General features: G+C 40.4%; 1 protein-coding gene across 1 annotated transcript in view; it reads right to left on the reverse strand.

The window, feature by feature from the left end:
• Positions 1 to 11,855, reverse strand: part of slc24a3 (solute carrier family 24 member 3) — a 124,998-nt gene extending 113,143 nt beyond the window's left edge. Inside the window, exon 1 of the mRNA XM_086258276.1 lies at positions 11,521 to 11,855. Coding sequence (XP_086114402.1) covers positions 11,521 to 11,701 — 181 coding nt within the window. The 5' untranslated portion in view covers positions 11,702 to 11,855. The remainder of the gene's footprint in view (positions 1 to 11,520) is intronic.
• Between the last annotated feature and the right edge of the window lie 1,659 nt (positions 11,856 to 13,514).

The following is a 13,514-nucleotide window of genomic DNA, read 5'->3' on the forward strand; positions in this document are numbered from 1 at the left end:
ATTTACTAGGGGTGCAACGATATTCGTATCAATATTGAACCGTTCGATACAGTGCTTTCGGTTCGGTAGGCATATGTATCGAACAATACAAAATTTTTAATTTATTTTATCAACTTTCCTTCTGATGATGCTGTCTGTGTTGAGCGCTCAGTGGATCTGCGCTCGACAGTGCAGCCTAGGCGGAGTAGTCGACCGCAGATTCACTGAGCGCAGGGCAAGCTAGCGAGACAGAAGTTAAGCTCTCCTTGCAACATGGCAAATTGAACCTCCCCCACTAGCTTTTATTTTGGAAAGAACCATTTCTCTGTAATAAACTCTCTTTTCCAAAGATGAGTGATTTCTCGATCAGATAGATTTATTTGTTTTTATTACTTTGTTGTTTCAGCAACATTAAATTTAAAAACTGTACTTTTGAGTTTAAATATATATTTATAATTTTAATAAATGACAAATTAAAAAGGCATGAACATTTTTTTGTATCGAAAAAATATCGAACCGTGACACCAAAGTATCGAACCGAACCGAACTGTGAATTTTGTGTACCTAGTATTTACCACACACGTCTGCATGTGTGGTAAATATTCTTCCTGTTCTTTATTAATGGCGGACAACTTGATTGGATGAAAATTTCAGCTGGTGTTGACAATAAGCCATCTTAGCCAGCTTCCAGTGGAACAAAAAAATAGTCAGAGTAAGTTAGCGGGAGTTCTGAATTGTCATGGGTTGTCATGTGATACACGGAGAATTCAAATAATTCCAGCAGTTCTTACCGGCAAACTTCCAGGAGACAGACCATCAATTTTTGGTCTTTAACTATTGCAAGGCTCGATTATCTGCCATTGCTTTAAAAAAAAAAAAAAGGTCCATTGGAGTAAAAGGAGATGACACAACTATTCCATTCAATGGCTCTGGGTGCACTTACCGCCACTGTCACCATTCTTTCAAGGCTAACTAGCTAATTAGTGAACCTGTCACTCAATCATTAAAGGCACTGCCCAGGGAGGAGCAGGAGTCCATTTGTGGGAAATGTCAGAATTTGGCTGTTGGCTCCAGAGACACAAAATGAAAAAAATAACATAGAAGTGCAGAGAAGAACTTTGGAACCTGCCTCAAGAACTAGCATGTTGAAATAGTATGCTGTTAGCATTTTGTGGTCACAGTCGAACAATATCAGTTATGGCAACATTTCATTTTTACAGTAATGTACTCTGAGGGTAATTTGGTTTGATGAGATATAAATTATTAATGTGCACTCAAAATTTTTGAGATGCTGAAAGAGAAAAAGAATCAGTGCTGCTCCAAATTTGCAAAAGGTGCAATGTTTTTGACATCAGAGTTTAAAAAAATACTCAAACTAGATGATTTGTTAGTCAGCTTTTTGTAACCAATTGCAAAACTCTACTTTTTTTTCATTAATTTTTTTCAAACTAACATGATTCATTTTAAAACAATGAAGTAAGCAGTCATAATACACAGAAAAATATTTGACAGTTTGGGCAGAAGTTGTGGTTTGTAAAAAATTAAGAAGAAATACTTCAGAATCTCCTTGATTTCTAGGACAGCTGTCAAACTGTTCCTTTGTTCAAAATGCAAGCTTTCCTTTAGTTATAGCCTACACTCATCAAAGGCTTATTCAACTCACTCAACCTGCAGCCGCTGTTCACCTTTGCAAGTATATCTGTTCCTTAAGTAGTAGTGAGATCATTGCTAAACTAAAGATTTTATTTATATAGCACCAAATCACAACAACAGTTGCCTCAAGGTGCTTTATATTGTAAGGTAGACCCTGCAATAATACATCCACTGAAAAACGCTACAATCACATGACCCCCTATGAGCCAGCACTTTGGCGACAGTGAGAAGGAAAAACTCCCTTTTAACAGGAAGAAACCTCCGGCAGAACCAGGCTCATCGAGGGGCAGCCATCTGCTGCGACCAGTTGGGGTGAGAGAAGGACGACAGTCAAAGTGGTTTGCAAGTGGGCAAAGCATGATGAAAGCATGATAAATAGTGGGTCAATAAGTTTAATAAGTTTTAGAAGTCCTCTGTTTGCTTCCAGAAATGAAATCAATACATCAAATTATACTCCGTGAGAAACAGAAAAGCAACTTCATCAAAGACAGAGAATTTACTGAGTACATCGCTGCAGTGAGGAAAAGTCGTGTGAAAGGAAGGCTAGCTGGTTATGCAGTCTCTGAGAGTAAGGAACATCTTTAAACCACTTCTCAGGAAGGGGAACGATAAAAAAACATAAAAAAACTTAAAAAGCGAAACATTTCTGACATGACAAGGAGCTAGACCATTGTTAACCCAGCAGGATTTGACAGAGATTATCAGCTACTGTGCTGTATTGAAATATATTGGGAAAAAAACCCAAAAAACAAAACAGACGGATGACAGATGCAACTCCTCCTGGACCCAAACATTAGGAAATTCTTTAAACGTGTTTGTTTTTATTATTCATTTTTTTGGACATACTCCCGAAGGTTGAATGCAGCACCCGGGTTCGATTCTTTCTCTCCCTGCTCCCTGTCTTCCTGCCTCTCTTCACTGTGCTGTCTAGTAGAAAGTTGAAAAAAAAACTTTCAATAAATCTCACTTAACAAAAGAACATAGCAAAGCTTTATTAGTATGGGATCAGAACAATGCCACCTTGAAATGAAACTGAAAAAAATATTGAAACTGAAAAAAATATATTGTAACTGAAATAAATGTACTGAAAAGTCTTGTATTGAAAGTGAAAGTGGAGTACCTCTGTCTCTCGCTAGCAAAGTTGACCCAGACAACAAAGTAAAGCTAGCTTTCGGCTACAAGTCCGACACGGAACCCAACGCATTAGCCAGAGGTCCCTTTACTACGGTTCAGAGCCGCGGAGATGTTTTATATACACGCGGAATACGAGATTGCGGCAAAAAGTGCAGCCTTACCTAATGTCCACCCTACTGTTACTCATTTATATTAAGATTTTAAAATATAGTTGGTTTTGGTATGGCGAGTAGCCTTCAGTAATAGTAATAAATCACACAGCAATAGTACATTAATGTAGCTGTGAAGTATTCAGAATACGTTACATCTGTAATGTGTAGTGGAAAACATTTTTAAAGGTAACCTTCCCAACACTGTCAACAGGTTAGCACAAAGTGTTCAGCAACCTAATACCACAGTGCAGCAAAAGCAGTGAGTTAAATATATATTGAGCTCTCTGGTTACTCTGGTATGATAAATAACACACTATTGACAAAATAACAGTGAAAGAATTCCAGATCACAAGTTTTTAGTTCAACATACAAGTAACAACCTTTGCCTTTCATCAGGTTTTATTTAATTGTGTCAGAGAAAACATCATGTGCTCTTCATGTAGCTGAGTACATTCAGTGTTTAAAACAGAAGTTGTACAGGTCTGAGATCAGCAGTTTTCTGCAACACTAAACTTAAGTACTGTTAATGCTGATGTATAGTGACACAGTTACAGGGGTGATTAATCCTTTTGACTTTTTGTCTTTAAATTTATCAATAAAACAGCTGCAGATTTCACTGACAGCACATGTGGTACTTTAACCTTTGTACTGATTTCATCAGTTAATTTTGGAGTTACTACAAAGAGTGAAGATATACGATGATCTGTCTGCTGTCACTGGGTGGTGCTGAGGTCTGAATCTGAGGACAGCTCCTGTAATCACAAAGAGAACCATCACAAACTGAAATATAAAGTTTATCTCTCAAATCTGAAATAGAGCTGATCCACTCTGTCCTCACACATTCGTGATCTGAAGTTCTTCTCTTACATTTTTTCAGTCCTACAGTAGCTGACAGCTGACACATGAACAGTTTATTTCAAAAACAAAAAGGCCTTATATACTAACACATTTTCCAATATAATGTTTGGCACTTTGTAAATGGACATTGCAAAGATGAGATGATGGAGCAGGTTTCAGTCCTGGTTCAGTCTGCTGCTGCAGAAAATTAAACATTTTAACTTAAGCTGCCAAGCGTAAGTAGTTGGTTTCAGTACATAAATATCGGGCTTTGCTATTTAATCCGTAGCTACTGACTAATGAGGGGTTACTGAAGTGCCAGCTTTTTAAAAGTTGGTGTTAATGTCCTTCCACATGTGGCAAGCGACAGAAAACATGCTGCTGTTTGCACATATTTAATAATCAGCTCTGCACAGGAGCTGAAGCAGAGTCCAGCCTGTTGCTCTTACAGTATAATACTCATAATAAAAGTACAGTAACCGTGGTTAGTGACTGAGCAGCCCGGTGCGTTTCTCTTGATTTCTTTAGTCAGGGTAAATTCATTCACCTGCACGGGTTAGCTAAACGAACTTTACAAAACAAGTTTCCCCGACAGTCGAGTGCTCATCTTAGGTAGCTAGCTAAGGACCTTAGTTACGGATTAGCTTACAAACACATTTAACTTACCGAAAATATTGCGGCAGGGCCTCAGGTCCTCCTGTCTGGTAGTCCAATTTACTGAAGAACACCTCAGGCTGTCACTTTGAAACAGTCGGTAATGTAAACCTCTCAGCATCTGCCATTCCCAAACAGACACATGCAAGTTTGTCCGTGACCGCAGCCGCGTCGTCCATGTTTTCTACAGTCATTGGTCAGCACTATAATATATCCAAATACATGCGGGTCGGAATCCCCGCCCCTCAAGCGCCCCTGGACGCCACAACAGTGCCAGCAGAGTGAAAATGGATTGAAACTGGAAAAAAAAATTGTAAGCAAAAAAAAAAAATAATTTACAGTTTCAATTAATTATTTTTCACTATCAATTTTATTTTCACTTTCAATACAAGATTTTTCAGTACATTTATTTCAGTTACAATATTTTTTTCAGTTTCATTTCAAGATGGCATCGTTCTGATCCCATATATTTACACTTTGATGGAACGCACTGCAGTTCACACATGCGTAAAAACACATGCTGTTATTTCTGACTTGTCACGACATCGTTGTCCTTTCAGATATCAACAGTTAACTTGACGTAAGAATAAAGCAGAATTATTCTTCCTCTGACCCGCTGCTAAAGCTCTCTGGGCTGCTGCACTCAAATCTGCTTTGACTAAAATGCGTAAAAGCTGAATGCATTATTACTTTTTAAGAAAAAGCCCCACACTGCTCGTATTGAGTGCAAAGAGAAAGAGTGGTCACATAACAATGAAAAATAAGAGAGCCTGCTTTGCCTTCAATCCTGACCTCGCTCCATCCCCTCCCTTCATATCCTCACACTTGCTCTCTGCCTCATGACCACATTTACTCCCATCCTCACTTCACCCGCCTCAACATGGACAACCCCAGCCTACTCCCACCTCTCTCTCCTGTCACCTCACCTCATCTTTTCTCTCCTTCCGCCTCCATTCCCCCAACCTTCTTCATCTCACTTTCTCCTCCTCCTCCTTCCATCAATGCCACTGCTGTCCTCACTTGCTCTCGCTGTTCAAATCACGCACCCCCTTCCGTCCCTGTTCGCTCCACTTCTGTCTCTTTTCCTTTTTGTCTAATTTTGCTCAGAGTCCTGAGGCTTTGTCAATTCAATTCAATTCAGTTTTATTTATATAGCGCCAATTCACAACAACAGTTGCTTCAAGGCACTTTATATTGTAAGATAAAGACCCGACATTATATGTCAGCACAAAGTGCTCCGTCTCTGTTCCTCAGCTATCGTGCAGAAAGAAGGGGACCCGCCAACCCGAGCTTTACGTTATGTAGTGAGATCATCTAGACACTAATGCTGGATACCAGATACGGCAAGCAGCCATTAGAGGCTTCTCTATAGCATGAGCACTTGTCTGGCTGATACATCTTTTAGCTTTGTCACACATTATGAGGAGATGGTAGTGATATAAAGTAATATATTTAAACCTGTAGATAATGAATGCTTCATTATGTGTGCACTTGTAAATGTTATCCCATAGTGCTTTTATCCTGGATAAGCATGGCTTCTATACCTTGTGATTTCAGGGGTCCGATGCAGACAGATGGATGGATGAGGTTAAAAGAAATAAAGGACAGGCAGAGAACGAGCAGAGATGAGGTGCGTGCACATCCATGTCCCAGTGGAACACACACACACGCACCTTAACCACATGTTTGTGTGCATAAACCCAATGGGGTATGATCACAAACGTAAGAGCAAGTCCTGGTCTCCCAGGTGGGAATCCATGTAGGAACAATGAGCACATAGCTCCATGAGAGGAAGTGAAACAGAGAGTTCGGCTCAGTAACGACACATTAATGCTGAAGCAAGTAAACAAAGATGTTGGAATTAGAGGTCGTCAGCTGATACTGGGCCTCGTAAGACCAACTCCTGTAAAAGGATTTACTCTAATCTTGATTTATTTCAACACGCCATTTTTCCTACTAATGTGCCCACCATGTGTCTGTCTGTTTACGAAGCACTCTCCTCTGCCAACACTGCAGAGACGAGGAGGTGCAAAACAACGTAAATTTAATGATGATCTCAATTAACTGTGCAGCACAATTAATTGAATTTTAATCTCAGTCACTTTTGGCATCCCACAATTAAATAAACACGATCAAAAGCACATTTTAGCACACAGTGGAAACGTCTGACTGAGTCTGACTACACTATATTAATAGATAAATACAAAATAAACAACGCTGAAACTAAACGTCTGGCACAGCAGAATGTAAAGGGCTTGTCACTTGAAGGGAATCAACTTAGGTTTTGGAAAATACGAATGACGTTAACCAACCAATAATATGCAGAGTGCTGCAGAACTTACTCAACTGCCAGAAAACCAGTGTAACAACTGCATGAATGCCAAGAAAAATAAAGCAGTGGTTGCTAACGGGAAGCATCTGACGTGGAATCAGCCTGTAACGCAGGTCAGTGTTGCAACTGAAATGGGCTGGTTCTGGTTCCTCCATAGCACTTTTCTACTCAAGCACTCAAAGCGAACATGCCTCATTCACCCATCCACACACAGATTCTATCTAGAATTCACAGATGAACCCATCAGGGTTTAGTATCTGGCCCAAGGATATTTGGCATGCAGATTGGGGGAGCCAGGGAACCACCAACCTTCCGATTAGTAGGGGACACGCTCTGCCTCCTGAGCTACAGCCACCCCCTGGATACCAGTGTCAGTGTGATGTTTATATGGCAGTGCAATAAAAACTACTTGTCACACAAATAAATGAAGAAGCATGACAAATAACTTTTATCTCAATATTAATACTGTACAATATAAAGCGCCTTGAGGCAACTTTTGTTTTGATTTGGCGCTATATGAATAAAACTGAATTGAATTAAAATAACTGCAACATTCATTTTGGACGCAGTCATGCAGCCATAGTCATGGGGACTGGCGGGAGTCAGCGTGATCGTCAACAGTTTGCATTTTTAACTTGTATTCTTGTATTACTGCATTAAATCAATATTACCTTATTATAACAACATCTCTGCATTTAACAGAGAAGTTTGACTTTGATCTTTGTGTGTGTGTGCATGAAAGAACCAGGTGAATGTTTTGACTTAATACCACTTCAGCCTTTTCAGCTCGTATCTGTCCATCTGTGGCCTCTAATTACAGCTGCCTCAATCATTCATCACTGCATGTACACGAGGTTCTCCCACTATCACAGGCTCCCGTCCTTCTCATCACGATGGAAACTCCCAGTGTGTCTCTCTCCATGAGCAACAGCACTGGCGAGAGAGCTCTGTTGTGTGTACAGCTACATTGCATGCATTATGGAGGGTGGAAACCTTAATGAGGGCACAGTGAGGGTATCCTGTTGTCCAACAGGATAATCGGACAATTGGACCATGGAGAAGTTCACCCAGCTCAACAATGTTGCGGCAGCTCTGACTCAAAAAGCTGAAATTCAAAGTTGGATCCCTGCATTTGAGAGACTTGCCAAGCTCCCTGCACATTGATAAAAGCTTATTTTTTACAAGTCATTTAAACACTTATCGGTCTGACTGAAAGTAAACTCAGACATTGACCACATCATTTTTCTGAAGCTGTCCTAGGAAGTTGCAGGGCTGACCTAATCACTCTGCATATCCGTCCAAGTATGCTTGAAATGCCAGTTTTCAATCAATTTAAGAGAATCTGTGGGGCTCGACTATTTTCTCCTACTAAGAACATTCTTTTGAGCACTAGCAGGTTTCTCAAGAGATCCTGTTCTGTTGTTTGACTCATGAATATGGATGCACTCGTCCAATCCTTTTAGTTCCAACACCAAGACAGAAGTCTGAATTTTTGGGCAAAAATGAGCCCAAATGCATCAATGAGGCCCAAAACGTTTCCATGAACAAACACGTGTTCATAGCAAGTAAATGATTGTTCCACTGAAATGAAATGGTTAGAAACTCTTTGATGAGGTAAAGTGATGATTAAAATTGATCAGTCTAAAGTTGGGACTGGGAGCTTCAATGATTTTAAATGTATTATATTTGGGTGAGTGGGAGGTTAACAAGAAGTTATTGATGCAATTATTTGCTCTTTAAACTCTAAATAATGTGATATGTCTCTCTGATATTTTACTTCAATGTATCAGTCTTGCTATCTGCAATCTGCATACGGACACACATCATTTCTACATGTGACAAAGCACGTATGAACTTAAGGTCACGAAGAAGATGTGAGTTTGTTCTGTTAGAGAAGCCGAAACTGAGAAAGCAAAACAGATGTTTCAACCAAAGAAAGTCAAATAACAGTGTCTGCAGAGGAAGCCAGTGTACACAGTACATTTCTAGTACCACTTGTGGATAAGATCCAGTCTATTTACTGTACTTCAACCAGCCATGCTCAAAGTTGATCCAGCAATGATACATCTTTTTCCGAAGCATTGCCTAGGCTGTAGGTGTGTGACAATGCTGACTCCATCCATCCATCCATCCATTGTCTTCCACTTATCATGGACTGGAGGGGCGCTGGAGCCTATCCAAGCTGCCACAGCGCAAGAGGTAGAGTACACCCTGGACAGGTCGTCAGTCTGCCCCAGAGCTAACACGGTAAACTTGTAAATAACTCATGAAAGAATAAAGTTACGTTGAAACCAAGCACACCATTGTTTTTCTTGTGACATTACCAATAAGTTTGATGTGTCACATGGCCCTCTTCCTATTGAAAAAACAAAAGTTGCATCCAAGATGGCCGACTTCTAAATGGCCACCATGGTCACCCCCCATCTTGAGGAGTTTGCCCCCTCACATATACTAATGTGCCACAAACAGGACTTTAATATCACCAACCATTCCCATTTTATTTGGCGTATCCATATAAATGGCCCACCCTGTATTCACACTCACATGCACGCCTAGAGCCAATTTAGAATCGCCAGTTAACCTAACGCCACAAACTGCATGTCTTTGGGCTGGAGCAGCCCGACTGGGTATTCTCCACATATTCTGGCTCCTTCTCATAGCCATTCTTGAGTGTTGATCCAATACTGGTGTTAAATTAATAAGCTGCAATCGTCACTGTAAGGAAGAGACTGTAAATTGTTCTCCATACGTGAGGAAACATCAGGTTTTATACCTTTGTATAACAAAATTAAACAAACAAGTAAATCCAAGAATATAAAAGCCCAGAACTGTTGGTATTTATGAGTGAAAGATTAAATGTCAGTGGCCCCATAATAAATACAACGGAAATTCTGCAAACTACTATCATTCATAGTCTTTTTGCTTGTTTCTCCCTTCCCAAGTGTAATATGTGGAGCTCAAAGAATTGAGGTTACCATGAGTATGACAGAAGCTTCTCAGCATGTCACACCAAACCGTTCTCCTACCTTCTATTGTAGATACCGTCTCTCTGACCTAATGAGGGTCAAAGTGTCATACGTGTTTTTTCCCTTTCACCACATTTAAGTCACATAAACTTGCTGTAGAGCTTGAAATGCCTCCAAGCTGAACATTTTCCTCTGTGCGATGTTAACTGTGCAGATCTACATCTGATCCAAATGTCCGACGACTGCATCCATAGCCCCACACTAGAAAGAATCCCGCAACGTCACCGATCAGTAAACTGCATGCTGATTTCTTTTATTCAATTAGCGAGCTGAGTATGAAAAATGCTCTCTTTGAAGTTCACAGCCCGTGAAAAGCATCAGTAACCATTTTTTAAAAATTCTATATTACTGACTGCTTTTGAATGAACTCCTCAGTTTCTCGACTGATCCTTTCAGAACAACATTTTACTTACTTTCATGATATGTGTTTATGCTGATGCTTACTGTTCTGTGGCTTCAGCAGTGGATGTAAAATAACCATACCTAAGAACACAGCCACTCCTTCATCAATTAAGACTTTAAGACTGACAATCAAGACTAAAAAAATGTTATAACTTAAAAAATATCCCCACTGATGATGAATTCTTGCGGTCCATAATTACATACTTTGGACATCTGGCATTTTGCTAATGCTTCTGTAATGATTTCACATTCTCCCCATAGAAGCTTCGGCTCACACACACACACAGACACACACACAAAAGATCAGACTTTTCAGTTGCCAATTTACTGAAAAATTACCACTGGTAAGCCTTTGCTCAAAGGCAATGCATTGTAAGATTAAAAAGCAACAAGTCTGGAGCGCTTGAAGAGCTATACAAGAAGATACAAGGAGCGATGTGTTAAGTTTAAATCCTCAGGATGTCACCAACCGGTCTGCCTCACTCCCAGCACTTGCCAGGCAGGTGACATGGACATAAACAAGACCTTATGGGAAAAAGACACTGGGGCAGCGCAGAACTAAATACAGACACTCTTCAAAAGGTAGGACTGATTATGACAGCAGATCCCTCAGAGGCCGGTCTAATGAGCATCCCACTCAGCTGCCATAAGCTTGTGAAGTGTACCGTTTAATTTATATTAGAGAACGTCAGCCTCAAGCTCGTCAGCAACGATCATTCATCAGTATCATCAGAGTTCAGAGTGCCGGGTACATCAGCACCTCGGCCTATCAGCTGCAGCCACAGGGCTGTAGGAGGAGGAAAGTGGATTTCTGTAAAGCAATTCAGGCAACACAGTCACAGCTTCCATTTCCAGGGCATTATTAGTTACAGATGCTGAACATGAAGGCATGCTGTTGTTATTTCGTTATTTACGTGACTGTACATGTGAGCTGATACAGTGCCCCAATCCAGCCTGATCTGTCTGCAGACATCCTCACGCTTTCTGCGGTGTATTTTTGGTGTTGAGCGCACACACGCGAGGCATTATATCAGCCTAAACGTTTACAGTGCTTACTTTAAGATTTGACATTTAATATTTTGCTATATTAGATCTCATGTTAATATACTCTAACTGTCCTGTTTGCGGGTTTTTTACTCTAAATGTTCCCAAAACTGGCTTCACTGTAGCGTCCTTAAAGGTTATTGTCACATTTAAGGAAACAATACGTACCAATGTTCTGTTTCTATGTTTCTCTTCCTCCGAGCAGCCTGTTGTTCCTGCTTGTGGAAAAACTCCGCATGAACGTTGTCTTTTCTCAAAAAACAAGCACTCAAACTAGAAGGAAACAGAGCTTTAAAGTGCCCCTCACCTGCTTTCTGTGCCACAGTCTTGAGCCCAACGACAACCCCCAGAAGTACCCCCGCAAAGCACATCTGGACGACGAACAACTCCTTTCGCTTTCTTCGCCTGGCTTTGCTCCTCCGCCGGTTCAGCATCATTCCTCCTCCTCCGACTGTCTCCGGCATCGCTTCAACCACCACACGGGCCATGGCGCTCTTCTCTCACGAGCGTTCCGGCGGTACCCCCGGTGGTGGTGCAGAGGTACGAGAACCTGAGGCGAGGAGGCAGAGGCACACAAGCTTACTGTACGGGTACTGAAGTTACTCGACGGGAGGAGATACGACTGGCTTTTGGATGGCTTCGTAAAGTTCACCAGACTGTGAAGGAATTACACATCCGGTTTCAAGCTTCAAAATAAAACTTATGGTTCTATTTTAGTTAGGTAGCAAAATATTTCCCTAGATAGGATCAAGTCAAGTCATCTTTATTTATATAGCACATTTAAAAGACATCACGTGTCGGCCAAAGTGCTGAACAGAGGGATAATATAATAAAAAGAATTAAAATAGATAATATGAAAACATTATAGAAAACATTGTGAGACATCCATATATTTTTGTAAAATAAAAATATGTGTACATGCAAATATGCACATACAAATACAAAAATGTACACATTCACACACAAGCACACATGTATAAGTATACACATGCAAACATCATCCAATGAGATAAAAGACCAGAATAGCTAAAACAGAATAAAAGAGGTGTCAGAGAGATGTGAAAGCCCTGGAAAATAGGTAGGTCTTCAGATTCGATTTGAAGAGTTCCAAGGATGAAGAGGATTTTATAAAAGGGGGAAGACTGTTCCAGAGTCTTGGGGCAGCAATGGAGAAAGCCTTGTCACCTCCAAATTTGAACTGGGAGCGTGGAACTAATAAAAGCATCTGAAGCGCAGAGTTCGAGTGGGTAAGTGCAGGCTAAGAAGATCTGAGATGTAACCTGGAGCCAAACCATGAAGAGCTTCAAGGATTTAACATTATTTAAACTAATTTACCTTTTTTGACGTCAAAACTGATATTTGTTGGATATTTTCAGTTTTGCAGTTTCACAGGATTGCAACAGACCGGAGGACACCAGAGCAAAAATATGTCTATGTCTTTCTAGGCTGTTGAAAAATTTGAATAAAAACTGAAATTTGTTATTGTTACTGTTGTTGTTGGTATTAGTATTTATTGTTGTAAAAACAACATGTAGTGAAGATACCTTTGAAATAATTTTCAAAGGTTTAACACTAGTATAACACTGTGATTTAATTCTATTTATTTTAGATAATAATTTCATTGAAGTTGAATCTTATTAATAATAAACAAATAAATGTAAAGAAATTTCTGAACAGAATAAAAATCACGTAGTCATTTCTCACAATCGATTTTTGCCAAATACGAAACAGTGTACCGATGTAACGTCAGATGTAGAAATTGTCTGCTCTTATTTTGAAAATGTTACTTCCGTTACTTGGGTAACTCTGTTATAGTTCATCATTTTGGACGAAATTGCTCGTAACTGCTCCTATGACCGCTTCCTTGCGTACTGTGGTTGGGGTCAGAGAGCGGACCTCCTGACAGAAATGACCACGAATAGGAGTGGTGGCTGTTCCGCGTGGCAGGTCGAGGAGAAGCGCTAGTGTTCCACGGCTGGTGGATGCGTTGCCTCTGCCTCAGGAGAGAAGATGTTCTTAGCAGGGAGAAACGTGAGGAAGGGGCGTGTCGATGTGTGCATCTGAAAGAGAGAAAGAGGAGGAGGAGAGAGAGGAGCATTACATAATAAGAGTTCCCACTAGGTGAAAAGAAGAGAAGTGAAAGTGGAGTGACTGCTGCTGCTGTGGGGGAAATCACACTGGGGGGGACAAGCCAAATGTATATCTGGCTGAAAGCTCTGTCCACTGCAATATTAGAGTAGTTACAAACATTTATGCAGAGCTACATGTTAAAAAGCAGAAATTTTGCAGAGTTTGAAAACA

Source organism: Aulonocara sp. 'chitande type north' Nkhata Bay, linkage group LG13 (genome assembly GCF_057382095.1).
Source record: "Aulonocara sp. 'chitande type north' Nkhata Bay isolate Kocher_YH1m ecotype deep benthic linkage group LG13, A_spYH_male_GT1.1, whole genome shotgun sequence".
Classification (NCBI taxonomy): domain Eukaryota; kingdom Metazoa; phylum Chordata; class Actinopteri; order Cichliformes; family Cichlidae; genus Aulonocara; species Aulonocara sp. 'chitande type north' Nkhata Bay.